The sequence below is a fragment of the Brachyhypopomus gauderio genome, unplaced genomic scaffold (assembly GCF_052324685.1).
Source record: "Brachyhypopomus gauderio isolate BG-103 unplaced genomic scaffold, BGAUD_0.2 sc40, whole genome shotgun sequence".
Classification (NCBI taxonomy): Eukaryota; Metazoa; Chordata; class Actinopteri; order Gymnotiformes; family Hypopomidae; genus Brachyhypopomus; species Brachyhypopomus gauderio.
In genome coordinates this window covers 1,524,469-1,550,262 of record NW_027506868.1, presented here as the reverse complement: position 1 = coordinate 1,550,262, position 25,794 = coordinate 1,524,469, and the positions used below count along the sequence as shown (strand labels likewise).

The window sequence follows — 25,794 nt, the reverse complement described above, 5'->3', positions numbered from 1 at the left end:
CTTGTTTACAAGATGTCTACTTATTTTCTCAAGAACCATAAAACTTTATTCCAAAACTCCCAGTGACACTCACTGTTCAAAGCAAGAATGTGGTGTGCAGTTTGCATGTGTTAAAAGACAAAGCATACATTCTCTGTGGCACTGGCTAGCAGGCATTGGGGTCAGAAGTCACATGACCAGAGAGCTCTGGAGGTGTCTTGTTGTTATGTGATTAGTGCAAGAGATAAAAGCTATAAGCATGTTTTAATTAGATTAAATGCTTTTCCCATTACATTAGCATACACACAATCAAGGCACAGTATCTAGCAGTGACCTTCATAAAATATCCTCTACAAATTGACAATAAAATCCCAGAAATTTCTAGTTGTATCTTTTTTTTAATTTTCTTACCCCTCCAAATATCGAAGACAAAAATATCCGCACAATCCTCGTTTACAGGGAGGAGACAATCAGTCGACACTTTAATTATAGATGAAGGTATTTTATGACTGGAACATATTGATTTGAATGCCCTGATTTCTCATTTTGTGCCTTGCTGAGCAGAAACAGCTTTTCTCCTGTATTATATGGCAGACATTTGCACTGGGCACAGCTTAGAGTATAATTCTGACCTGGCCTTTGTTCTCTGGTCCCCAGAGGAAGTGCATTGAGAAGCCAGCCCTCTTCAGCTCTCTTCAGAGACAGACAGTCGGATTCGGTTTCACAGGCAATTAGTCTGAACAGAAGCCACTGAATGAGAGTGTGTGTACCCTGTAGCCTGTCAGGCTGCTCCATGCTGCTACAGTAAGCAGATGCAGCAGCACTGGGGGCTGTGCGTGCTACACTTTTATTGATCGATCTGGTACTGTTGAGTGGAGTCTTCTGGGAGGTGTCTCTGTCACATCAGCAGATGACAATAACAGTGGAGTTTTTCTGTTTTTGTTGCAAAGTTTCAAGGTGTATTAACATTATGCAACCAGTACAAGTATATATTACAATGCAATAAATTTAATTGCAAACAAGAAATTGACATGAGATATAATAATCAGTATATGCAATAATAGTGTATGCTACTATTAATTGCACTACTGAGTCCCGGTGGTCCTTTTCTGCTCAACCACGAAACACCTTGAAGATAAAAAAGGAAAAACTGACAGAATAATAAGATCACTTGTCATATCCTGATTAAGCACCAGTCCTGCGGGAATGTGGGAGTCTCTGCTGAAACTGAGTGTGTGTGCAGAGCATACTGGGAAAGGCTGAAATGAGAAATCACCTGTGTGACTCCTCCGCTGCCCCCTCCCTCCCCATGGCTGTTAGCCTCGGAGTCAGTGCTGTTGTCTCTTCACAGCACACATGCTATCAATAATAGCACCAAATGTCTGCCTTTCTTCCTTTTCTCCCCCCCACACCTGCTCTGTCTTACTCTCTCTTCTCCTGTCTTTCTCACTCTTTCCCTCTCTCACCCTATCTATATCTCTCTGTCATTTGCTCTATCTTACTGATGGACACCTTGCTTCCTGCCTGATACAACTCATTAGAGACACACTCGCTTATGCTACTTCACACAATCTTAAACAGAGATCACTGGAATGGCTGAGAAGTATGTGTGATGTACAGAAAATGGAGGGAGGCCTCTGTCATTCATAGCATATCTAGAACACAAATAAAGGCTGTGAGAGATGAAAGGGCAACATCAGCTGGAATGACTGCCTGTCCAGGCACAGCTGAAGAGCACAACCTTACTTCCCAATTACTCCATGGCCCCAAAATATAACCTAATTGTTTCTCTGTGTAGAAATACTTAGGATTTAATTAAATTGATCTCAGTGTTTTTCCCAAATAATGAGTACTTTGCAAGATGTCTCCTGGAAAACAGTCAATGCCAAGCATACTTTCACCGTCATATATGTTATTATCACAAGTCTACTCCCCAACAGTGAAACATCTCCTGACTATGGAGCCTGTGTGTTTATGTCATCTGGGATTCAGCCTTTGCTGATTTGCCAAGGAAACACCATATCATTTTGATTTTCCATCGTTTAAGCTAATAGATGCTACTGATTTTTGTCAGCCTGGCTTGGGAACCTCTGAGGAGTAGCAGGTTAATGTAAACCTGATTTCTCATCTATCACATGGCCTCCACCTCCCTGGGCCACTGTGTGCGGCACAACCACTCAGGAGGCACTTCAGGTGCTCCTCAGTGGGCAAGAAGTGGAGAACTATGAATCAGAGTTGGTAATGACCAGTGCAGGTCTGGTGTTGACAGCATACCTTAACCATGAGGTATGTGTGCTCTGTTTGGATGGCCTCTCACTGTATCCCCAGAGCAATGTAATCTAATGGCATTACTGTCACTCTGCTGAAGTCAACATCAGAGAGGAATGTAAACTGCACGATGTCTGTGCGTATAGAGCAACTGAATTGGTAAAAGAAAAAAGCTGTTGCTGACTTCACTGACTGTATAAAGTGCCAGGTATTGAACCTGTGAAAGAGATGAGTGGAGTGCAGACTGTTGTGAGTCCCTGTAATTAGCTGCCTTGCCATGAATTCTTCCCCCTTATTATGAGTAATGGAATGGGATTCTCATGAATAGAAGCAAATTAGTTGCTGAGTACAATTTAATACCAGAGATATTTAAAGAGAGCTTTTTTTCATTATGGTACATTTGCATAATTCATGCAACATCCTGTGGACATGTCGCTAATGGAAAAGACAAGTGAATCATTTTTAAATGTATTTTATCACTTGGCTTTGATTTAGTACTTCCTCCCCCTTCGCCGACCTTCTTAAAGGCACAAACCTCTGCTACACAGGGTTCTCTTCTTCAGATCAGACATTTGGGTGATCTCTGTGCTTTTGGTAATCTCTGTGTATCGGGTGATCTCTATGCTTCAGGCGAGCTCTGTGCTCTGTGCTGTGCTGTGGATGGATTTAATTCAAATAACAAAGCATCTTCCCAGTGTATTCTCTTATGGACATAGCCTTGTGAAATGATTTAGTCCATTAAAGGTGACAGCATGGTAATGAACTAATGGATGACTCTGTTTGATAAAAAGTTTGTTTGTCTCACACTCCTGCATGTCTCCACAGCCTGCCAGACTGGATTTTATAAGGCATTGCCTGGAAATGCCAAGTGTTCCAAATGCCCCCCGCACAGCTACACGCACCAGGAGGGCACTGTGCACTGCAGCTGTGAGAAGAACTACTTCCGCTCAGAAGGAGACCCAGTCTCAGTAGCCTGCACACGTAGGTATTCATGGCTTACAGCCACAGTCCAATGTTTCTCACCCATCAACTAGCTTGAAGAGCACCACAACACATTTGAAGTGTGTAGGCTAAATCGTCATTTACAGCAGTCTGTGTCATGTTCTTTGTAATTCTACAGATACGTTTTACGTCACTTCAAGCACAGTCCTGCAGTGACTATAAAGTTACTAAAGTGTTGTGGTTTATGTTGTGTGTTCTGGGATTTATTAATTTATGTAGCCTCTGACTGATGAAGCTTCTGATCCTCCTCTACTTTGTCCAGACAGCATGCTGTGGAACTGCTTTCTTTATTTTTTAACTGTTGTAACCCGTGGGTCTCCCAGGGCCAGTGCTATGGAGTGAGTAAACCCATTTTCTTGTAGAAATTACGATGCAGATGGTACACAGATGCACACAGCCTCTGCCAAGCACATCCAAAACATGCTTTTCATGAATTAGAACTTTGGTATCAGTGTTAATGCAAATCACGTAAAACTATGGTAAGAACTCTGATGAACTTTGTGGCCATGAAATATGTTTTATGTGTGATCCAAACTAGTTAGGATATTGGGTCATGCTATGCTAACATGTCACAGCTCTGACATAAAGCAATTCTGAGCCAAAAGCCAGTTTTTGGTGTTTCAGACTTTGATAGGTAGAGTCAAAATTGTATTACTTTACACAGTTATGCTGCTGAGGAGAAATGGGGAATAAGAGCGGTGCTGACACAGCAGGTTTAAGCCCTCATCATTCATTCAACCCTTGGGCAGAGAACTTTATCTATACAGAATCCCCCAAGATGCATGAACGCTACCCTAACTAGGACATAATAAGCTTTTAGGTTGGCTTTGAGAATTGACCCAGTAATTAAAGCAGGGCCTTCTATGATTTTATCTATATTAATTATGGTCATGATTTAAACCTTCTAGTTGTGTTTGATATGCCTCTATATTCCACATCATACTTTTTATTTGTTCATAAATGATCACTGTATAATGTTAAAGTATATGTTAGATCCCATAAAGCAAGATCCTGATTTGAATCACACTCAGACCTTTCAGAGGTACTCGTATTTGACCCTGCTTTTAAAAATATATAAGTAGTCCGTAGTCCTGTACATTTCTGTCTGTTTCCTTTTTATGATCATATAACGATGTCTATGCAATAGCATAAACACAAGAAGCTAACAGCTATTTGGAAAATTTATCTGTAATACCAGGGAAAAACACAATATGTCCTCCTCTGACAGCCAAGGGCCAAGACTGCAGCATGGTCTCACTGTTGTGGTGGGATTTTTTATCCTGTAGTGGACCTGAATACAGCAGTCATGCCTTAGTGTGTGCAGCAGAGCTCTTTGTCCTACAGGGGCTGTGTATATGAGTAATGGATAGCTCACTTTAGCACACCATGCTTCCTCCACTAGCAGGCTGGCCAGTCCCTTAACATTAACATGCTGCAATTTCTATTATAAGTCTGGACCAAAGGATGCCACACTCTGGCAAAGATGTTAACCTTCCACATGTTCCCTCTTTTTCCTACAGTCTCTGAGTAGACAGGATGGTGTCTATGGCTTTGCTTCTATTAACTGAATCACGTTTTGTGTATTTGTTATACTGAAAATGAGTTCCCTTCATGCTGTTCTACAGAGGAACTTGAGCATGTTTTTACTGCTGTCTTGTAAAATATAAATCTTCTTAGTTTTGAATTGTGTCTTATTTATATTTCAAAAGGAAAGTGCAAAGGAAGCTCTTATTGTGACGCTGGGCGACGACAGATGGACGAGACACAGAATCCGTTTTTTCGCGACAGACGTCACGCTTTATTACACTGATATTGCGCAATAGCGCACGTTGAACAGTAAACACACACAGCCACGTGTAGACATAGACAACGACGAGCACAGGACACTGCGCGAGCGCACATTAAATAGACAGACCACATTAGCCCCACGTGATTACGAGACGATTCACAGGTGAGACACATTATTCACACGACATAGCCATCACCACGGAGTTCACTGACGCAGACAAAGCATGTGGACAACGTATACACACGCCCAAAAGGGAGGGGCCGGGGTCCTCAACGTGACAGACGCCCCCTCCAAGGGCACTACCCGTCCCGGGGTGCCAACAGGACCGAGTGCCCCGAACCCACGGCGATGGGCGGATCCGACGCGCTCAGTCCTGCGTCTGGGAGGTGACCGCCCTCGGGGAAGCGTCCGCCACGGACCGCCTAGAACACCCTCCCTGGGAATACAGGGGAAAAGACGTTAGACAAACACAATGGAACAGACACGAATACACACACAGGTACATTCACGCACAGAGGAACAAGAGGGAAGAAGGGGTTTGGTACACATATGGGCAAACTCACGAACACTGGGACAGACACACATGACAGTGGCGCCAGGCTGCGCGCCAGGAGGAGGGCGATTAGGGGAGAGAGACCGGGAGCCACTGGTGCTGCAGGCGCTGCGGTGGGCGGTGCTCCTCCTGCCCTTGCTGCAAACCCTCCACCGGGCGCAGCGCGGCTGGCGGACGCGCCAGGTGCAGCGCGGTTGGCCGACGCGCCAGGTGCAGCGTGGTTAGTCCCGCCCCTCGGTGGGCCGTACGAGAATCCCTCTTCGCCCAGGGATCTCCCTCCTGACAGTGGGAGTGGCTTCCTCTACTTCCATCTCCTCCTCACTGCCACGGCTCCATCTCATGGGCTGCCCCGAGCTGCCACCCCGGGAAGAGTCCATGTCGCTGGCTGGGGAGCGCTCGTGGGATGAGCCCGCCTCTGGACTCCTCCTCCTCTTCACCGTCCCTGCGGACAGTTCCGAGGGGGGAGGGCTCTCCTCCTCCGTGAAGGAGCACTCGGACGGAGGGTAATCCCCGTTTTCCTCTTCTTCCCCACCGTCGTCATCGGGGTAAGCGAAGCACTCCGACGGAGGATACTCCTCGTCGTACTCTTGCTCCTCCCCCTCTTTCTCGCCTTCCTCGATGGTGGGAGAGGGACCTACGGGCGGAGGGAGGTAGTCCTCCTCCTCTGACTCCTCCTCCTCCTCACCGTAGCCAATGGTGGAGGCGTCGCATAGCGACGGAGGGTAGGCTTCCACCTCTTCCTCTTGCTCCACCTCCCCACCGTAGTCGACGGTGGAGTCGTTGCATATAGAAGGGGGGGTAGTCTTCCTCATCCCCTCCCCCACCGTAGTCCACCGTGGAGACGGAGTCCTCAGGCGGAGGGTAGTCCTCTTCCTCCGAGTCCTCTGCCCCAAACTCCTCCTCTGGGGTAGATGCGGTGGCGCCGACCACACATGAGCCTACCCTCAGAGGCGAGAGGGCGCGGGACGGAGGGGGTTTTTGCCTCATCCTCCATGTCCTGGCCGCGCCCTCGCGGAGCATCTCCGCCAGCTCGGGGTTGTCGCGCTCGCAGTCCCGAGCCGCAGCCAGCTGGAAGGCACACGCCGGGTCTGTCTCCATCTCCTCGAACATCGGCGTGGCTTCATGGCGCGGAGGGGAGGGAGAGGCACGGTGACGCCGTTTGCAGGGCTTTTTGCCCTTCTTCGGCTTGGTCTTGTAGCCTGGCAGTGTTGTTGGTGTCTCGGAAGGCTCGTCGTTCTGTGACGCTGGGTGACGACAGACGGACGAGACACAGAATCCGTTTTTTCGCGACAGACGTCATGCTTTATTACACTGATATTGCGCAATAGCATACGTTGAATAGTAAACACACACAGCCACGTGTCGACATAGACAACGACGAGCACAGGACACTGCGCGAGCGCACATTAAATAGACAGACCACATTAGCCCCACGTGATTACGAGATGATTCACAGGTGAGACACATTATTCACACGACATAGCCATCACCACGGAGTTCACTGACGCAGACAAAGCACGTGGACAACGTATACACACGCCCAAAAGGGAGGGGCCGGCCCAAAAGGGAGGGGCCGGGGTCCTCAACGTGACACTTATTTAAGAATGCAAGTACTTATTAGGTGGCTATGGTGGTGCATTCCACTCTTGACCCAACTTAAATGCTTATTTAATCAAGGAGAGGCCACTGAAAGTGCAGAAAGGGGGTCAATCATCTTCAAACATGTTTGTGTGGAAGGATAATTTGTGTAAAGTTCCTTAATGCTGTATTACATTTTCTCATAATTTATTACCCAAAGCTTTTAGATGTCAGTCAATGATAAGACAGGACATTACACAAAATGTGTTTTGTGTTGTGTTTTGTTGATCATCTTACATCTCCAGTCCAGAGGATTTTAGCTTTGGGAAAATTATGTAGGCCTAGGCCTTAAATTATATGAATATTCATAAAATATGTTTTAGGGGGGAAAACTTCATATCAGTTGCTTTTGCAATCAAGAAAAAAAGGCTTCAGAAGGAGCTTCCACTGCTTTTTTTAAACAGTTTTCCATACCGTTAACCTCATGCTAACCCAGAAATCCTATAACAGCCTCTAAAGTAATAAAGCTTTATAAAATACAGAAGTCCTGCCAAAAAGAGGAAAAACCTAAAATGCAGTTATTAATTCTGTATTTATCATAGAGCATGATATATGAATGACAAGGTCCCTACATTAAAATTGCATGACCTGATGAAAAGGTCATAACATGTGGACACAAGTTTAACAATGTCTTTGACAAATGCCATTTATTCAGCGACAGTTGAAGCGATACGTGAAGCAACAGGTGTCCTTACGTTCTTTCCTGCCTCTTTCTTACTTTCAGGTCCTCCCTCAGCCCCTCGAAACGTGATCTCAGTCATTAATGAGACGTCTGTGATCCTCGACTGGTCCTGGCCAGCAGACGCAGGTGGCCGGAAGGACGTGACATTTAACGTTGTGTGCAAATGCTGTTCAACCGGACCCAAGCAGTGTGAGCCATGCAGAGGCTCTGTTCGATTCCTGCCCCGTGCCTCAGACCTCACCAACACAACTGTGACCGTGGCTGACCTGCTGGCTCACACCAACTACACCTTTGAGATCGAGGCACAGAATGGAGTCTCTTCTCTGGCTCCTGCCCTGCGCCAGTATGCTGCTGTCACCATAACCACCAATCAAGCAGGTGAGGTCTTCACAACACCTTATATCAGTCCAGACCTCCCTGCTAGAGAAGGATAGTTCAGGTTCAAAAAGGTAAAATTCTACCCTTGAATTTTTGTTCCAACCATTTGAATCTGCCAATTAGCTCAAGTCAGTAGAATTAACTGGTGTTACAAATGGCAGGACTTTTACATTTTTTAACATAAACCTATAAACCTCTGTGTCTTACTACTAAAGTTTCTCAAGAAAAGCCATCTAGTCACATCCAACTGCTTTTAGTGACATCATAGGGCTAACTAACACTGATAGGAAACAGTGTAATTTAAAGGCATTTAACTCAAATGGAATTTCTGCAAAATTCTTTGCTGGATGTCATGACTCCATATTCCTGTGGAACTGGCTGCCATATTTTCATGAACATAATTCAGTTTCCTGGTAGTGATGTGCAACAAAGCTCAAAACTCCATTAGGAAAAGAAAAGAATAATATCTCTGTAAGCCTATTTTTCATCCTCTACTTTTGATCCACTCTGTGTCTGTGCACATATTCATCTGGAGGTGCTGGAGTTCGAAGGTCAACTCCTCAGGTTACAGTGAAGCCTGAACACAGGGCCATCTGCCTCCCATTCCGTTAGGACTTCCTCTGTAAAGATGAGCGGTAGTGTTCTTGAGCCTTATGAGGCCCAGAACTCTGTCTCTTCTGTCATTCCTGCCTTGTCTTTAAAATGATAGGGGCAAGACCTGCTAGGTGATTTAGAGTCGGCTTTAGAGCTGAGCTTATAGGCTCTGGAGTTTGGTGTCATAAAATAGTAGGCAGAGGACTACTGTAGATCAAAGGCCAAGGATTGATAGTTTTGCACTCTTTTCCCATAGGGAGCAGTTGTCTTTGCTCAAAACCTCATAAAATCTCTACTGTCATGAAGAAGAGAGTTGAGATATGCTTATCTAATCTTTTGCTGTATCAGCTTCTGATGAGGTATTTTTAATAAGAATTAGGAAATGTTTAAGGCATGTGGTGTCACAACTATGAAGTAGAACAACTGAACACTGAACACTGATACATTTTTTAAATAAACATTGCATGCTCTTTTGGGTTTTATAGTGCATAAGCCTTATGATTCAAATGTTTTATTGTGCTTTGGTAAGACTTTTGTTTGCTTTCCATATGTTGTCACAACAGTGATCTTTTAAAAGGAATGGTTACCAGATTCTCATGCTTTAAGATGTTTTAGGAGAGATGGTTGTGATAATTCTTTATTGTAAGAATATGGCTCCTTAAACTGTTCGATTTAAAGATTTAAAGAGGCTGCAAAGCTTGACTTAAATTGATTTTCATTCAAATATAATTTTTAATGATGTAATCAGTTTGTTTAAAATTAAGAAATGTATAGTGACATTTCATGAATTTCCAGAGAATCATCTCTGCATAAACTATCACTGTGCATGCAGTGTCTGGGTCCTTTAAGCCATAAAGCATTGATTCACTCCATGTTGATTCACTCCATGTTGTTTCACTGTGGGTGTTTTTGCTTCAGCACGATAAAGTGCTGTTCTTGATTTGGCTCCTCGAGTTTGGCTCCATCCAGTTTATGAAGTGCTAATCTAAATGAGCACTTAATTTGACATTTGTGCTCTTGCAAAGAACCTGAAACAAATCAGATCATGACCTCTTCCACCACAGCTCCACTCCCTTGAACATGGCCAACAAAGCAGCTAGTTCTACGGTCATATAAAATGCAAATGGGAACAGGGGATAATGGGAAATGGGAACATAGATGGCTAATCCATGCTCTCATCCCACAGCTGCACTCTCTGTCAGAGAGCATCGTTACGAGGGACTCACAGGGATGTCAATCGCACCCGCTCCATCTAAACACACGTGGATCCCATTCCTGGGGACACAGCACATGCAGTCCACCCTCTGTGTTAGGATAGTGATGGCCTCTTGGCTTATAAAAACTTTAAAACATTTGTATTTGCCATTTTGACAAGGTGTTGTCTGACAAACCGCAGCCTCCTGCTGACATCTGCCAGGACAAGATGCAGACATACAACTAATGACAGTGGAGAAGTAGACATGAATGTAATGTTCTTTTAAAAATAATTATTTTATTTCATTGCTCTGAGCAAAATGGGAACATACAGTATGTTTAATAGGACAGTAAGGTGTAGAGATGAGAAGTTTTACTAAATACAGTGTTGTACTGGTCAGCATTTGCTTTACTGGATCCACTCCCTACTACCATGGGGTCACTTGAAGTATAAATTGCAGGGTGAAATAAAAGGAGGAATCAAGCAAGGTGTCTAAAAAATCTTCTGAGAGCCTCGTCCACAAGCCCGTTCTCCAAGCCCTGTGGAAGACCTAGTGATCCTCCTGTTGTTATTACTTTGTGATGCATTTCATGAAGTTTTTTTGCAAATCTGAAGTTCTCGTGAAAACAAAGCAGTGGAGCTGTGCTTCTAGCCACACCTCTGTGCTTCTAGCCACACCTCTGTTTCTACTCTGGCTTTTGGTTCCAGCTGAAATGTAGTAAGAATTTAAAATCAAAATTTTCATAGTTTAAATAAGTTTCATAGTATTTTGGTAATGAACATTTCTTCAATTACCTACATATGTTTATATTTTAGTAGGATTTTTAGTGTTACTGCTTTCTTTCTTGGCCAGGCAAATGCTCTGCCTTGTACTTGAGAAAGATGGGCTGAGAAAGATGGGCTGTACACTGTAAAATGCTCCATAGCTCATGTGCAATAAATCTCATCTAGTAAAACTGCAGTCACTCTAAAAAACTGTAGTCACTAAAAATGCCTTATCAGAATGCAATGTAGGAGTGCAGACAGAAACATACTGTATCCATCTGTGTTCATTAACAGGAAGTTTAAAAAAATGAGAAAGCAGGATTTCAAAATTTTATGATCACAATAAAAAAAGCTTGAACATTTCAAAGAACAACATGTTTTTCCTGTGGTTTAATAAAATTAAAATATGGCCAGTGAGTTGGCCTCCATGCTGTCTTTCAATTAGAGAGCTGTAAAACAAAAAAAAAAAAACACAAGGGAGCAGAAGAAGGCATGAAGACTTCTGACTTGAATTAAGATCACAGATTGAATTAAGATCACAGAGACCATGTGAAATGCCTGAGCATGTTGTCCTTAAAAAAAGGCTTGAACAAGCAGCGTCCTCATTCTTTGGGAAATAACCATATTAGCCATTGACTGACAAAGCAAATTCTATGCAACTGCATTGTTGTCTTGACATCCAAACTTTGAAACCAGCCACCAGTGGAGAGCCAACTCAATTAGATCTAAAGGTTCCCAGGATGCAAATAGCTGAACCAAAATGTCCACTGAACTTCCTGTGAACTTAGGTTCTATACGCATGTAATGCAGTCGCAGGCAGAGGCAAAGAAGCTAATCCTCTTTTCTCACTCTATCACCCCCTGTTCCCTTTTCTTTTCATCTCTCCCTGCAGCTCCATCTGCTGTCACGGTCATCAGGAAGGACAGAACGTCCCGGAACAGTATCTCACTATCCTGGCTGGAACCAGAAAGACCCAATGGAATCATCTTGGACTATGAGGTCAAGTACTACGAGAAGGTGGGGGTAGTTTAATCTGTACTTGTCCTGGACAGCCAACATTATTAGCATGTAAACTGGGTCGCCATCCTTTTCTATAGCCTCATTAGGGAGCTTAATCGAAAGTACAGATGCAGATGACTGAGGGCATGTTTCAGGTCATTAGTTCATGCAGCTTCTAAAAGACACATCCGCTGAGACTTAGTTTAATAGCATAATGCATGCGTATGTCTGCAGAGGGTGATGATTGAGAGTGATGACTGGAATTAATGTTTTTAATCCAGACTTTCTTTCATATTGGCTGGTCACTTATTTGATGCCCTCTGTGGAAGCATCATATTATCTCAGGTGGCACAGGACCACAGCCGGTGCATGGGGAGATGCAGTGTCCTAAACTTCACTTGTCCATCAAAGCTGCTTGAGCAAAAAGCCAATGAACTGAAACTTTAAGCACAAGCCCATGTTCCCCTGTAACGAGCAACTTCAATCAGCCTTTCTCAGGTCTGCTGCAGCTGCCATATGATTAATGGAGCATATGGGAATTTGGGCCTGATTGACTTAATATGCTAAATAGCAGGGTGAGCATTGTTGTCCTCACATCAATGCTATTCTTTCAGGCTGCCATGAGAGCTTCTTTGGGTCAGTGTTCAGCTGAGCTGTTTCGTGCTGTTAGACATTGGGGAACCTCCTGGGTAATGTCTTCTTCAGGACTGTAGGCTTTAGAGTGCTGGGGGTTTGGCACTCAAAAAGCCCTGACATGGTGGGAGCCTTGTCTCCCAGGCTGGCGGGGGATCTGAGGGTGTGAAAGAAAACCTTGGTCTCCAGTGGCAATCAGCCAAAATTTTCCCCATAGAAAAAACATTCCATTGTCTTGTGGTAAATTTGACTTGACTGCATGACCACACACACACACACACACACACACACACACACACACACACACACACACACACACACACACTCTCACCCATATAAAATATTGGGTTTTCAAATTGCAGACAGGCTTTTAGTGTCTTCACTGAAAAGTGTTTATCATAGTAAGAACAAATATCTCTTGCCTGATTTATGTTGCACATGTATTTGCCAAATCCATCTAACAATGATTACCAGCAGTTGGTTTAGGTTTAAGATACTCTCAGGTTTTGTAAGATTCTCTTTAAATAGTTTAACAAGATAAAAAAAACAAATAAATATTATCATGATTTATAATTTATATTATGCAACATTTTAATATAAATGGGCTTTATATTTAATGAATGAAAATGAAAATTACAAACTTTATGGAACATTATTTAACATACTGTGATGGGCAGGGTGAGCGAAACAAAAAGGAAGCGATCACGCCAAGTCTCAGGGAAAAGGATGGTTGAATAGAAAAAGTGCGCAAACCAAAAACCTGTGACTACGATCCAAATGAAGAATATAATGACCAGTGGTCAACTGGTACAAAGACAAGACATATATAGACAAACGAGCCTCAGGTGAGACGGATCACGGGCTCCGCCCACCTGAGGGACTCACACAACACCACGATAACACAACTGCCGCTGTAGACGGAGGCGACCAGTAGGGGGCCTGCCGTACCGTGACACATACAGTATATGAACAATATTGACATCTCATCATGAAATATTCTAGTAAAACAATTTTACCAAATATGTTTTATAATTTGCCTTGTTGAGGTTTATTGTACTTTTTTGTCTTTTGAGTATCTACAGAAAATGTTCAGGCCACTGCCAAAAGCAAGCCCTGTGAGGTGGGGCTGAGGTGGGGCGGAAGGTGGGGCTGCTGGCTACAGAGAGCTTTTGTAAAATGTTTTTCAGTATGATCAGTCAGACTCCAAATGTAAGCCTGTGAAATTCTGTGGGTTGGCCATAATCTCCTTTTTTGTTAGAAATAGTGGCTCATCTAGGGCTGTTTTCACTGCCAGGCACATGTACGCTCTGGGGGCCTCTGATCCAACATGTCTCATTTGACCCAGGGTGGCACAACATCCACCTTCCACAGTCAAATCTAGTCAGTCACCCCACTGATACATGTTAATTATACATTTGTGAGGCATTGCTTCAGCAAGCATGGGTGGAGTTGCCCAAATCCAAAACAACTGGTCATGCAGAAAAGCCAGGGCTAGCCATGGTAGCACCCGGGGTCCCTTGATCAAGGCTGGCAGAAGATCACAGAGTAAAAGCCCACTCCACCAAAAATACACAAACACACCAACTGAGAACGACGCACCCAAATCTATTGTGATCATAGTGTTCCCTGGTCATGCTAACCACTGGATCACTACCCTACAGATTAAATCCACCGTGGAGCTTTTTATTTATTAAGAGATTTTCAAAGGTAGAAATGCCTGTGTGATGTGACTATTCTAATAAAACATATTGTTTACACTGTATAAGCCTGTATACCATAAAATCTAACAGTACAGAATGATTCCGTAAAATGCATAAAATATAGATGGAAATTGATAAAGCTCCTGTGAGGATCGGACAACAAGATCACAAAATCTCTACCTAATGCCAGGCTGTTATGTTTTTTGTATATATCGTGTTAAATGCTATGATGTGTTTAGTGCCATGTGGAGCAGAATTTGTGTGCCTCTAGCAAGGTGTACCTAATGAAGTGGCTGGTGAAAACAGAACTGCCTTAATCCTTGGCATGGCATAGATTCAACAAGGTACTGGAAACATTCCTCAGAGTCTGGTCCATATTGACATGATTGCATCACACAGTTGCTGCACATTTGTCAGCTGCACATCCATGATGTGAATCTTCCGTTCCACCACATTCCAAAGGTATAGAATAGAATAGAAACTTTATTGATCCCAAAGGAAATGGATTGTGTCACTGTTTTTCAGTTGTTGAACGTTCTCCGTTTCAGTTGGTGAACGTCTAGCCCCGCCCCCACCTGTCAAGTGTTTTTCTAGCCATGTGTCTGTTTTGTTTCCTAATGTGTTTCTCCTGCCACTCCCATGTCATTTGTAACCCTGCCCCTTGATTATCATTTCCACCTGTTTCTAGTTGTTTTCCTTGTTAGTCCAGTGTATTTAATCCCTGTTCTTTGTCTTGTTCAGGGCTGGTTATTGAATGTGGGAATGTTGTTCCTGGCTGTGTTTTGTGAGTTTCTGAACATATGTATGTAGTGTTTTTTGCAATCTGGTTGTCCAACATAAGTCAAGTACACTGCTCAAAAAAATAAAGGGAACACTCAAATAACACATCCTAGATCTGAATGAATGAAATATTCTCATTGAATACTTTGTTCTGTACAAAGTTGAATGTGCTGACAACAAAATCACACAAAAATCATCAGTGGAAATCTAATTTATTAACCAATGGAGGCCTGGATTTGGAGCCACACACAAAATTAAAGTGGAAAAACACACTACAGGCTGATCCAACTTTGATGTAATGTCCTTAAAACAAGTCAAAATGAGGCTCAGTATTGTGTGTGGCCTCCACATGCCTGTATGACCTCCCTACAATGCCTGGGCATGCTCCTGATGAGGTGGCGGATGGTCTCCTGAGGGATCTCCTCCCAGACCTGGACTAAAGCATCCGCCAACTCCTGGACAGTCTGTGGTGCAACGTGACGTTGGTGGATGGAGCGAGACATGATGTCCCAGATGTGCTCAATCGGATTCAGGTCTGGGGAACGGGCGGCCCAGTCCATAGCTTCAATGCCTTCATCTTGCAGGAACTGCTGACACACTCCAGCCACATGAGGTCTAGCATTGTCCTGCATTAGGAGGAACCCAGGGCCAACCGCACCAGCATATGGTCTCACAAGGGGTCTAAGGATCTCATCTCGGTACCTAATGGCAGTCAGGCTACCTCTGGTGAGCACATGGAGGGCTGTGCGGCCCTCCAAAGAAATGCCACCCCACACCATTACTGACCCACTGCCAAACCGGTCATGCTGAAGGATGTTGCAGGCAGCAAATCGCTCTCCACGGCGTCTCCAGACTCTGTCACGTCTATCACGTGCTCAGTGTGAACCTGCTTTCATCTGTGAAGAGCACAAGGCGTCAGTGGCGAATTTGCCAATCCTGGTGTTCTCTGGCAAATGCCAAGCGTCCTGCACGGTGTTGGGCTTTGAGCACAACCCCCATCTGTGGACGTCGGGCCCGCATACCATCCTCATGGAGTCGGTTTCTAAGCATTTGTGCACACATGCACATTTGTGGCCTGCTGGAGGTCATTTTGCAGGGCTCTGGCAGTGCTCCTCCTGTTCCTTCTTGCACAAAGGCGGAGGTAGCGGTCCTGCTGCTGGGTTGCTGCCCTCCTACGGCCTCCTCGACGTCTCCTGGTGTACTGGCCTATCTCCTGGTAGCACCTCCAGCCTCTGGACACTACGCTGACAGACACAGCAAACCTTCTTGCCACAGCTCGCATTGATGTGCCATCCTGGATGAGCTGCACTACCTGAGTCACTTGTGTGGGTTGTAGAGTCCGTCTCATGCTACCACGAGTGTGAAAGGACCACCAACATTCAAAAGTAACCAAAACATCAGCCAGAAAGCATAGGTACTGAATATGTGGTCCCCACCTGCAGAACCACTCCTTTATAGGGGGGGGGGGGGGGGGTCTTGCTAATTGCCTCTCATTTCTACCTGTTGTCTATTCCATTTGCACAACAGCAGGTGAAATTGATTCACAATCAGTGTTGCTTCCTAACTGTGAACAGGTTGGTTTCACAGAAGTGTGGTTGACTTGGAGTTATATTGTGTTGTTTAAGTGTTTCCTTTATTTTTTTGAGCAGTGTATTTCTAGTATTTTGCTGTGCATTTTCCTTAGTGTTTTGTTCATTTCCAATTGCTAGTCTGTTTGGTTGTTTGTCACTATGAATCTCAGTGTTGGCTTATTGAACCTGGACTGTGACCCCGACTCTGATTATGGACCTGCCCTTAATAAACCTGCTCTGATTATGGACCTGCCCTTAATAGACCTGCTCTGCTCAGCACATGCGTCCGCCCCATCACTCCATGACGCCGCATGCTTTATAACCATTAAATCCTCCTTCTTCCCTGAGACTGGCGTGAAAGCTTCCTTTTTAGTTTGCACTACTCGCCCATATATATAGTATTCTAATATATATATATATATATATATATATATATATATATATATATATATATATATATATATATATATATATATATATATATATATATAGTATTCTAATATATATATATATATATATATATATATATATATATATATATATATATATATATATATATATATATATGGTATAAGGCTTTTAGTTCTCTAATGAAAAGCAAAGATGGTGGGAATAATACACATTTGTGATTTTTTTTTTGTTTTATCATTTTAATTTAAGAGAGTAAAGGAAACAGTGAAGTTTTCTCTAATTTGGCAGTGTTTATTTCTCCTGAGGCTTGAATGGAAGGAATGCCTGTTGAAATACTCTTTGTATTTACACAGTTTCTTTTTTTCAATGGAGGCCAAGGCAGTCATCCCAGATTGGAGTATTTAGACTGCCTGAGCAGAACATGACAAGCATATTAAATTCCACCAAAAGCATAGTCAAAAAAGTAACAATGGCATGGCTTGTCAAAGCATAGCGTCTGGAGGTGACTGATGCTATATGGTAAGAATACATGCAGCAGAAACATTTTGGACACACATGCTTGTGATTTCTAGGAGCTCACATGGTGTTGTGAGCAGTGAACAGTGACAACCTGTGAAAAGTTTTAGGATTTCAACAGACACACAATAGGATATAGGGTAGGCTGTTGGTTTCATCTTCTCAGATGTCAAGAATAAATTTATTTTAAAGTGCTCATTGAACCATAAAAACCAGTATTGGTCATTTGCAGGCTTAGGCTTTGAGTGCTTTTTGCAGCTTTTTCTATAAAAAGTTTTGAAATGGGAATGAACTCATGATGTTTGGGTCATGATGTTTGGTTTAGTGAAATGACTTTGCTATATATGACTTTGCTTTGTATGTGTAACTTACATTTTAGCAGTCATGTAGTCCTGTAGATCAGTATTTATGGAAGACAGTAATTAGTATTAATTGCATTGGAACCACAACAACATAAAAATGTATGTGTACCTTGTATCATATGGTACCTTATATCACAGGGTGCACCTATTGTTGTCAATCAGTGTTTCATCTAGACATGAAACCCACATAGTAATTGAATCACATAGTAATTGTTTTATTTTCAAAACCATTTCAATTGAAATAGCATGAGCAAGTAATATGGTTTTAAATGGTCAGAATTAGCGCATTCTATTGAGGGCCTTTCAATCAGTTCCTAATCTGCTCGGTCTGGGCCTAGGCCAATTGATGTAGAGGGTTGCCATGGAGATCGAAGTTTGAGTTAACAAACATCTTCCTTTCTTTCCCATGTTCCTACAGCAAATGGTTCATTTCACCCTGTTCATCCCATCGCTCTTGCTTTACCCAATGGAAGACACATCTGGAAACAATGGCCTGAAAGCAAAAATGCTCTATTGTGTTTTTTTACCTGGTAGAGAGGACCATTGCACCCCTCAGATCATTAGAAAAGTTCTAAAAGTGTAGTTGGCAGTTTGTGAAGAAGTAAAGCACTGTTTGAATTATTAACATATATTTCTTTGCCCTATGGAATGACCCAGTGTGAGGACATTATATTTTCTGCCACCAACACAAATTATTGTGAATGGAAACACTTTTGCTTAGTCCTGATGGTGTGTATGGGTGTCTCTGTTGTGTTAACATCTTCCTCTCTCCCTGCTGTTTCTGTCTGCCCCCACTCTTTCCTGAAGCAGGAACAAGAGACCAGCTACACCATCCTCAGATCCAAAGGCACAAATGTAACTCTGAATGGACTGAAACCTGACACCAGTTACCTGGTGCAGATCAGAGCTCGAACTGCTGCGGGGTATGGCAGCATTAGCCACAAGTTTGAGTTTGAGACCAGTCCTGACTGTAAGCACTAACCCACTCCGCACTGATACAGTGGGCAAACATCAGATGCTCAAGTTACACATTCACATTTCTTGACATTTAAGATGTCGTAACCATGTTTGTAACTAAGCCTGGGTTTGAGAATTCACACATAGGGCTTTGAGGACACTCATATGTGTAGTTTGGCTTTAGTGTTGCTTACAGTTTGCACTTCTGTTGTTTTCTAACACACACTTTGTGATCGGCTGATTTCAGGGTTGATAAGGCTACCTTCAAAATGAATTATTATATATTATTTGATTATATATTACTTGATTATATATTACTTGATTATATATTACGTTTTCATGTTCACGTTCTTCCATGTTCTACTTTATTGACAATGTCAGATTTTGGCTTTGTCATGAAATTAGGTAGTGGTATGTTTGTGACTATACTAGATTAGTTATTAATTGTAATGTATTTTATAACCATTAAACTGTTATATGCATTCAGTAAACCACTTGGTCTTAGAGTGCTGTGAGTGCTTGTTTGATATACTACAGATTCTGTTTGCAGAGATACCCTTCCGTGCCTTTGTCCCGTATCTAACATTTATAGGAAATCAATGCATAGTCATGGAAGGATACGGTGCAGTTTTATTCTGTACAGTGTAAAATTATGATGTAGTGCCCCTGAGATGATGGATACCATTATTCATTTGTAAGTCCAAACAGATAAAGTTTGAGATTGTTTGACCAAGACATCCATGCTGTTTGGTTCATTGGTTTGGTGGTTTGTCAAAAGACAGGGTAAATTTAACAAAGCACTTAGTTCTTTAGAATAGATATGGTGTGGTAATTTGATAAAATGATAATTTGTTTAAAAAGTGCTTTAAAAATTGTACACAGTGTGCTATCTTCCTTCACCCAGCAAAAAGATCCTGTACAAAATCATGAATCTCAATGATATCAAATACTTTGACTGTGGAATTCTTATGTTCTTGTGTAGTATACACTCTCTAATTGTCTGTCTCTTTTTCTGTCTCTCGTTCTTTCTCTGTTTTTTCTAGCTTTTTCAATTTCCACCGAGAACAGTCAAGTAGTACTGATTGCCATCTCCTCTGCTGTAGCCATCATCCTCCTTACCGTGGTGCTTTACATTGTGATTGGCAGGTCTGTCTATAACTCAAACAATAATTTCACAAGAGCTTAAGTGTGGTCATCTTGAAGCCGTCATTTTCCCATTCCTCCCCAGACCTCCCCTCTCTCTCACCAGAGAGAAGAGGTGCATAGAGATCTTGTACCTGCATGTCAGCTATCTATGTATAGTTTTGGGGAGTTAATTTGGCACAAACTGTATTGTTTTTCTTGCTCCAGCTTTACAGTGAGACTAGTGTGTGGAGTCCTGCAGGCTATACTCTTGAAAAAGTGCATAAATCTTGGGTTTATTGTAAGACTCTCTAATACTGATCTGCTTCATTGCAGAGTGCAGACCTCAGGTCTTCCTAGTTATGACTTTTGTCTTTTCAGTCATTAGATGTTATAAAGAATAGTGCAGAATATTTGTCTTTAATTATTGCTATTCAATATTCTGATTGACAGGTTTTGTGGCTATAGTAAATCTAAACATCCAGATGAAAAGCGACTTCACTTTGGCAATGGTCATTGTAAGTTTTTGTATATGTCTTCATAAATGTCTTTGTTTAACTTAGGCCCAGGATTTAGCTTTTTCCTAAAAACATGTTCCATATAATTACTTAAAATCAAACAAAGATTTTTAAGATAAAATATATCCAGCTTGTTATTAGTTTTTAAATATCAATATCAATGCATGGATGCCTTTTCTGTAAATTCTAATTTTATAACCAATATAATGTAATACAGGTTATCATTACATTTTTCTAGTTTCAATAAAAACCTACAACTCTTCTGTTGATTTCAGTGCGATTGCCTGGTATCAGGACATATGTGGATCCTCATATGTATGAGGACCCCAGCCAGGCAGTACATGAATTTGCCAAAGAGCTGGATGCATCTTGCATTGCCATTGACAAAGTAGTTGGAGCAGGTATGTAGCATCATCCCTCAATTTGTGGAGAAATAATACACCATCACCTGCAGGACAGCATGTATTTGTAAGAGATGCAACAAGCAGTGTAAATGAGAACATTTGAGCACCTCAGCTGTAGGTGTGTGCTGATTATGAAAGGCGAGTCCTCCCAGCACTCTTCCCCATCACCTTTAATAGCAGTGTTGCGAATAACGCCGTTAAAAATAACGGCGTTAGGTAACGGCGTCATTTTGTCAGTAACGGGATAATATAATTAATTACTTTTCCTGTCGTTACAACGCAGTTGACGTTACTGGTCATTAAAAGCGGTGTGTTACTGTATATTGATATACTAACAGTAACACGAGCGGACCGCTGCCCAGGCTAGTGAGGAATAACAGATCTTGATAGGTCACAGTTCTCGGTGTAACACCTGTTTAACTTAACAAGTCAGTAAGCGATTGGCTAAGGCAGCGTTATGGTAGCCAATCAGAACCAGTGTTTTTACACGGTGCCGAAGCACATCAGTGACACGACATAACGGAGAAGAGGCAGAAATGGCGAGTCAGGAGCAAGCTGAAGAAAATTAGCATTTTCAAGGTGGCGATATAAACATTATTTAAGAAAAAAATACTTGAAGTTCCTGAATGTCTACCAGACTGGGTATTTGATTTATTTAATTAAGAATAGAGGTTTTATTGTTAAGTTTACTTCTGTTGTGAACAAACCTGTTGTCTCAGGTTGAGAGAATTTAATTAAATTTGATAGATGTAAATGCACTTTATATAGGCTCTGTTCGAAATAGCTTACTACAAATTGGATACTGCATACTGGACTCAGTATATATTGGATACTGCATACTGGTCGTCGTAGTAGTATGCAGTACAGTTTCTAGTATGTGACAAAAGCAAAGCATACTACGGGGTCACTTGAATGTAGCCTTGCATGATGGGATGCAGTACACCACGAAGACAGCTCTGTTCGCATACTGGAATATTTTGCGGAAGTAGTAGGTCATCCGGGTATGTTTCGCGTACTGGAAAATTTCATTTTGGTCACATACTGCATACGGCATACTGATTTGGGGCTCGATCAGTACGCCAGTAGTATGTAGTAGGCTATTTCGAACAGAGCCATAGTGTAACTGCTTACTTTTGCTTTTTTTTTTTACACAAAGATTTGGGATTTTTAAGGATTTTATCCTGCACTGGTCTGTGGATGTGCAATAAACATCAAAAGTTAAATACCTTTCTGATCTACTCATTTCAACTGACTGTGAAAACTGATTTTTCAAAAAATCCTTATTCATTGGCATATAACTTTTTTTTTACTGTAATGCAAATAGTTACTTTCCCTGCTAACAAGTTACTTTTATTACAGAGTAATTCAGTTACTAACTCAGTTACTTTTTTGAACAAGTAGTGAGTAACTATAACTAATTACTTTTTTAAAGTAACGTTCCCAACACTGTTTAATAGTAAATCTGCTGCCTGAGCAAGAAGCTTTGGGTAAGTGGAGTGCAGCTCTAGCTAGGATGATCTACATGTCTTCAATAGTAGGACAAATATCATGATGATACCTCATGATTTATAGCAGCACGGTCCAATGCAGGACATTGAAGAAAATAACGGGATGTTATTCTGTTGGTTCACTTCTAAGATGCCACTGTAAAATCATAGCATCAGACTTCATGCTCTACAAGTCTTCTCCCATATAATGTTTTTGGATGTTAGGAAAGTAAAAGAAAAATAAAAGTATTTAATATAACTGTATTACTAGTAAAGTGATATGCAAGTGCTCACAATGTCTGCTGTGAATAGGTAAGTGTATTGTCTCATTTATCTGCATATTGTATCAGCTGGATTGCTGTAGGGGATTAAGTAGGGCTGTCAGTACGTCCTGCATTGCCTGTACGCTGGCCAAGTCTTGCAGGGCCACTGTTTAAACAGCTTGCAGATATTTCAGTTAAGTATCTCCAGATATCAACCTAGGAGTTTACATTTTTATTCAAACCTCAAAGGGAGATAATTATACATTAAACTATGTAATATGAACTTGATCCTTCCTTGATGATTATGCGATGATGTCATCTTTACGTCACTATCTCAGTAAAGACATCTGGGTTCATACAAAGCTTCCTACAGACTCTAGCTCATGAAAATGTCACATTTACACAGCTTCAGAATCAAAATGAATAATCCGTACTCTGTTCACCACTGTACAGGAACTGTAAGCCTGATTATAATTCATGCTTTTAAAATAAAGTAATATTCAATCAATCAATCAATCAAAATGTATTTATATAGTGATTTAACAACAGTTGTTGACACAAAGCAGCATTACAAGTGTCCGAGTCCAAGCCCCCAGTGAGCAAGTTAAGGGTGACAGTGGCAAGGAAAAACTCCCTAAGGGCATGAGGAAGAAACCTTGAGAGGAACCAAGACTCAGAGGGGGAACCCATCCTCCTCTGGCTGACCATGACAACAATAATTAGAGATACATAAACAAAGAAGTGATAGGAATGATAAATAAATGTTTGTGTGTATTTATATACGTGTTCTCTATGTAATTCTTATTCTTAAGAGTCCTAAACTTCTTGATGGTCAGTAATGGTAGTCCAGGGCTGTAGAGATACAGCCATAATAGAGGAGAATTCGGGGTGGTGAGGGGGGCCAGGGCAGTGGGTTCATCCTTCATCATAACCGGATAGGCAGGAGGTGGCAGGCCCAGGGTGGATAGCAGGAAAGGCATGACTCTCCGTGTCTCAGTGTTTCTTGAGTAGGAGGGCAGACATATGGAAAGGAAAGAGGGACAATTAGCTCAGTATGGGACTATATGTGGGACAGAGGAAATTTAAACATTTCTGGAGTGTGGCAGCAACTCTGGCATTCAATTATTACAGCATAGCTAAAAAGGCAGAATCAGAAGGTAACACAGACTTGGGAGCATCCTGAGACATTGGTGTCCATCCACTACACCAACCAGGGGTGGCCAAGCCATCAGAGACCAAGAGCCACTTTTTTTTTACTGTGTTAAAGTGTGTTAAAGTTTCACTGTGTTGCGAGTGTAGATTGTTGACCGGAAGAGGCGAGCGTAAATTGTTTACGGGGGGGGGGGGTTGGGTGTAATGGACAAAAAATAAGTATTATATCGCAATCGATCTAATTAGTAACTTGTGTGAGCGTGTGAGGACAGTCAAATGCGTGTTTTCCACTATGCCGGTTTTAAAAGTATTGTAGTATAGACGGATTAAAACCATTTAGTTTACTTTAAATTGTGTTTAACATTGTTAGTGGACTTACTTTTGTGCCATTGACTAGGCTGTTCCTGTGTTCAGTAGTTTTGCAAGTCATGCGCAGCCGCAGTAGTGAGAACAGTAGTCTGAGTTTGGTTTATGAAGAAGGCAGCTCGTAGCTCACCGCATGGACGAAAATAATAACGTTCTGTGCCCGAGCAAGAGTGCCTCAACACCTGTAGCCAGACCGTAACCACATAGAGTCTGTAACAACATCCCATTGAATTTGAGACTGTGGTGAGTGTAGGTTATTTCCTTGCCCTGTACTGCTGAAGATTCTCAGTAAACGACTCGGCTAACTGCATTCAAGTGTCTTTGTTGCGGCTTGCTTCTACACCCATGCAAGTAAACTCCATAAACATAGAGAACATAAAAAATGCGACAACTGGTGTCAGAAGTGGGATATTTTTGTGCTTGGAGTGTGACGATAACTTTGAAAGTGCCATTTTTTTGGGAGAAAACAAAGCGTTGAGCAAAACGCTACACATTTGCGGCTTACGCTGGCTCTACGTTCTCTGCGCAGCGCTGCGCATTCAAACCAATCAAAAGCGCCACAAGTGTGTGCAGAAACGTATTACAAGCGTCCAAAGTGCCACAAAAATGCGCAGGAAGACATTGTAAGAGCTCCATACGCCACTAAAATGTGCATACAGCTCTTCGAACGCTAGAAAAAAATAAAGTAGTTAATTAAAACAAACGAATAATTAATAAAATAAATAAAATGTCAGAAGAAGACATTAGAGGAGCTGTTGCTTCTGACTCTGAGCAGCCACCTACATGGCTGAAGGCAGTGTTGGAAAACCAAAGCAAAAGCAATCAACAACTGCAAATGATTCTCACCTCGATTCTGCAATAGATGACAGAATTTTGCCATGTTGCTCCACCAAGTCAGCATGCTGAAAGGCCACCAGAGAGACACTTCCACCCAGCTGTCCTTCAGCCTGCCCCATTGGAGACTGCACACAGGTCCAATGTTGCAAATACTGGGCCCTTTGCTGCAGAGCTGGATGTGATACAACAGCGAGCACGGAACGCAGGCCCCAGTAGAGCAATTCTAAATGCAGATCCTGATGTGAGACGCAGAGACAATGAGCGGGCCCCCCAGCGAACAACACCAAGTCATCCTGGCGATTACAGGCCTCGTGACTCTAGTCAACAAACTCAGCATGCTGTGACTGAAGGCTATAAGGTGAAATTAGTCCTATTTGATGGAAATGAATATTGGGAGTCATTTCTCTTGCCATTCGAGAGGCTAGCCAAGAAGTATGGCTGGACCAGCATCCAGCGAGTAGACAGGCTACACGAGTGCTTACGTGGCGCTGCTATTAGGTACGTCTGCTCTCTACCTGAACACATTCGGGAAGACTATACTCTGTTAAAAGAGCAGCTTACACAGCGGTTTGGGCAGCAAGATCCCCCAACTATAGCAAGAAGGAAATTGTGAGAATTGAGACAGCTTCAGGGGTCAGCAGCCGAGTTTGCAGAGGAAACTAGACGGTTGGTCACTGTTGCATATCCTGGTGTAGACCTAGAGCTCCAGGATAAACTTGCAGTAGATGCATTCCTAAAAGACCTAAAAAACCAGAAAGTCGCCTATGAAGTCATGAACCGAGAACCTCGCTCACTGCTAGAAGCTCAAAGACTTGCTGAAGCACATGAACAAATTTATTGTGCTACTGTGGGCAGGGAAGTTGATACCAGAGG

General features: G+C 42.4%; 1 protein-coding gene across 5 annotated transcripts in view; it reads left to right on the top strand.

Moving 5' to 3' along the window:
* Window positions 1-25,794, top strand: part of epha3 (eph receptor A3) — a 164,248-nt gene that overhangs the window by 80,709 nt on the left and 57,745 nt on the right. For 3 of the 5 annotated variants that reach the window (XM_076985451.1, XM_076985447.1, XM_076985449.1), the window contains 7 exons: window positions 3,073-3,228; window positions 7,954-8,289; window positions 11,736-11,860; window positions 18,623-18,785; window positions 19,816-19,918; window positions 20,348-20,412; window positions 20,688-20,813. In XM_076985451.1, coding sequence (XP_076841566.1) covers window positions 3,073-3,228; window positions 7,954-8,289; window positions 11,736-11,860; window positions 18,623-18,785; window positions 19,816-19,918; window positions 20,348-20,412; window positions 20,688-20,813 — 1,074 coding nt within the window. The remainder of the gene's footprint in view (window positions 1-3,072; window positions 3,229-7,953; window positions 8,290-11,735; window positions 11,861-18,622; window positions 18,786-19,815; window positions 19,919-20,347; window positions 20,413-20,687; window positions 20,814-25,794) is intronic. The other 2 variants (XM_076985452.1, XM_076985448.1) reach the window with 1 other exon arrangement.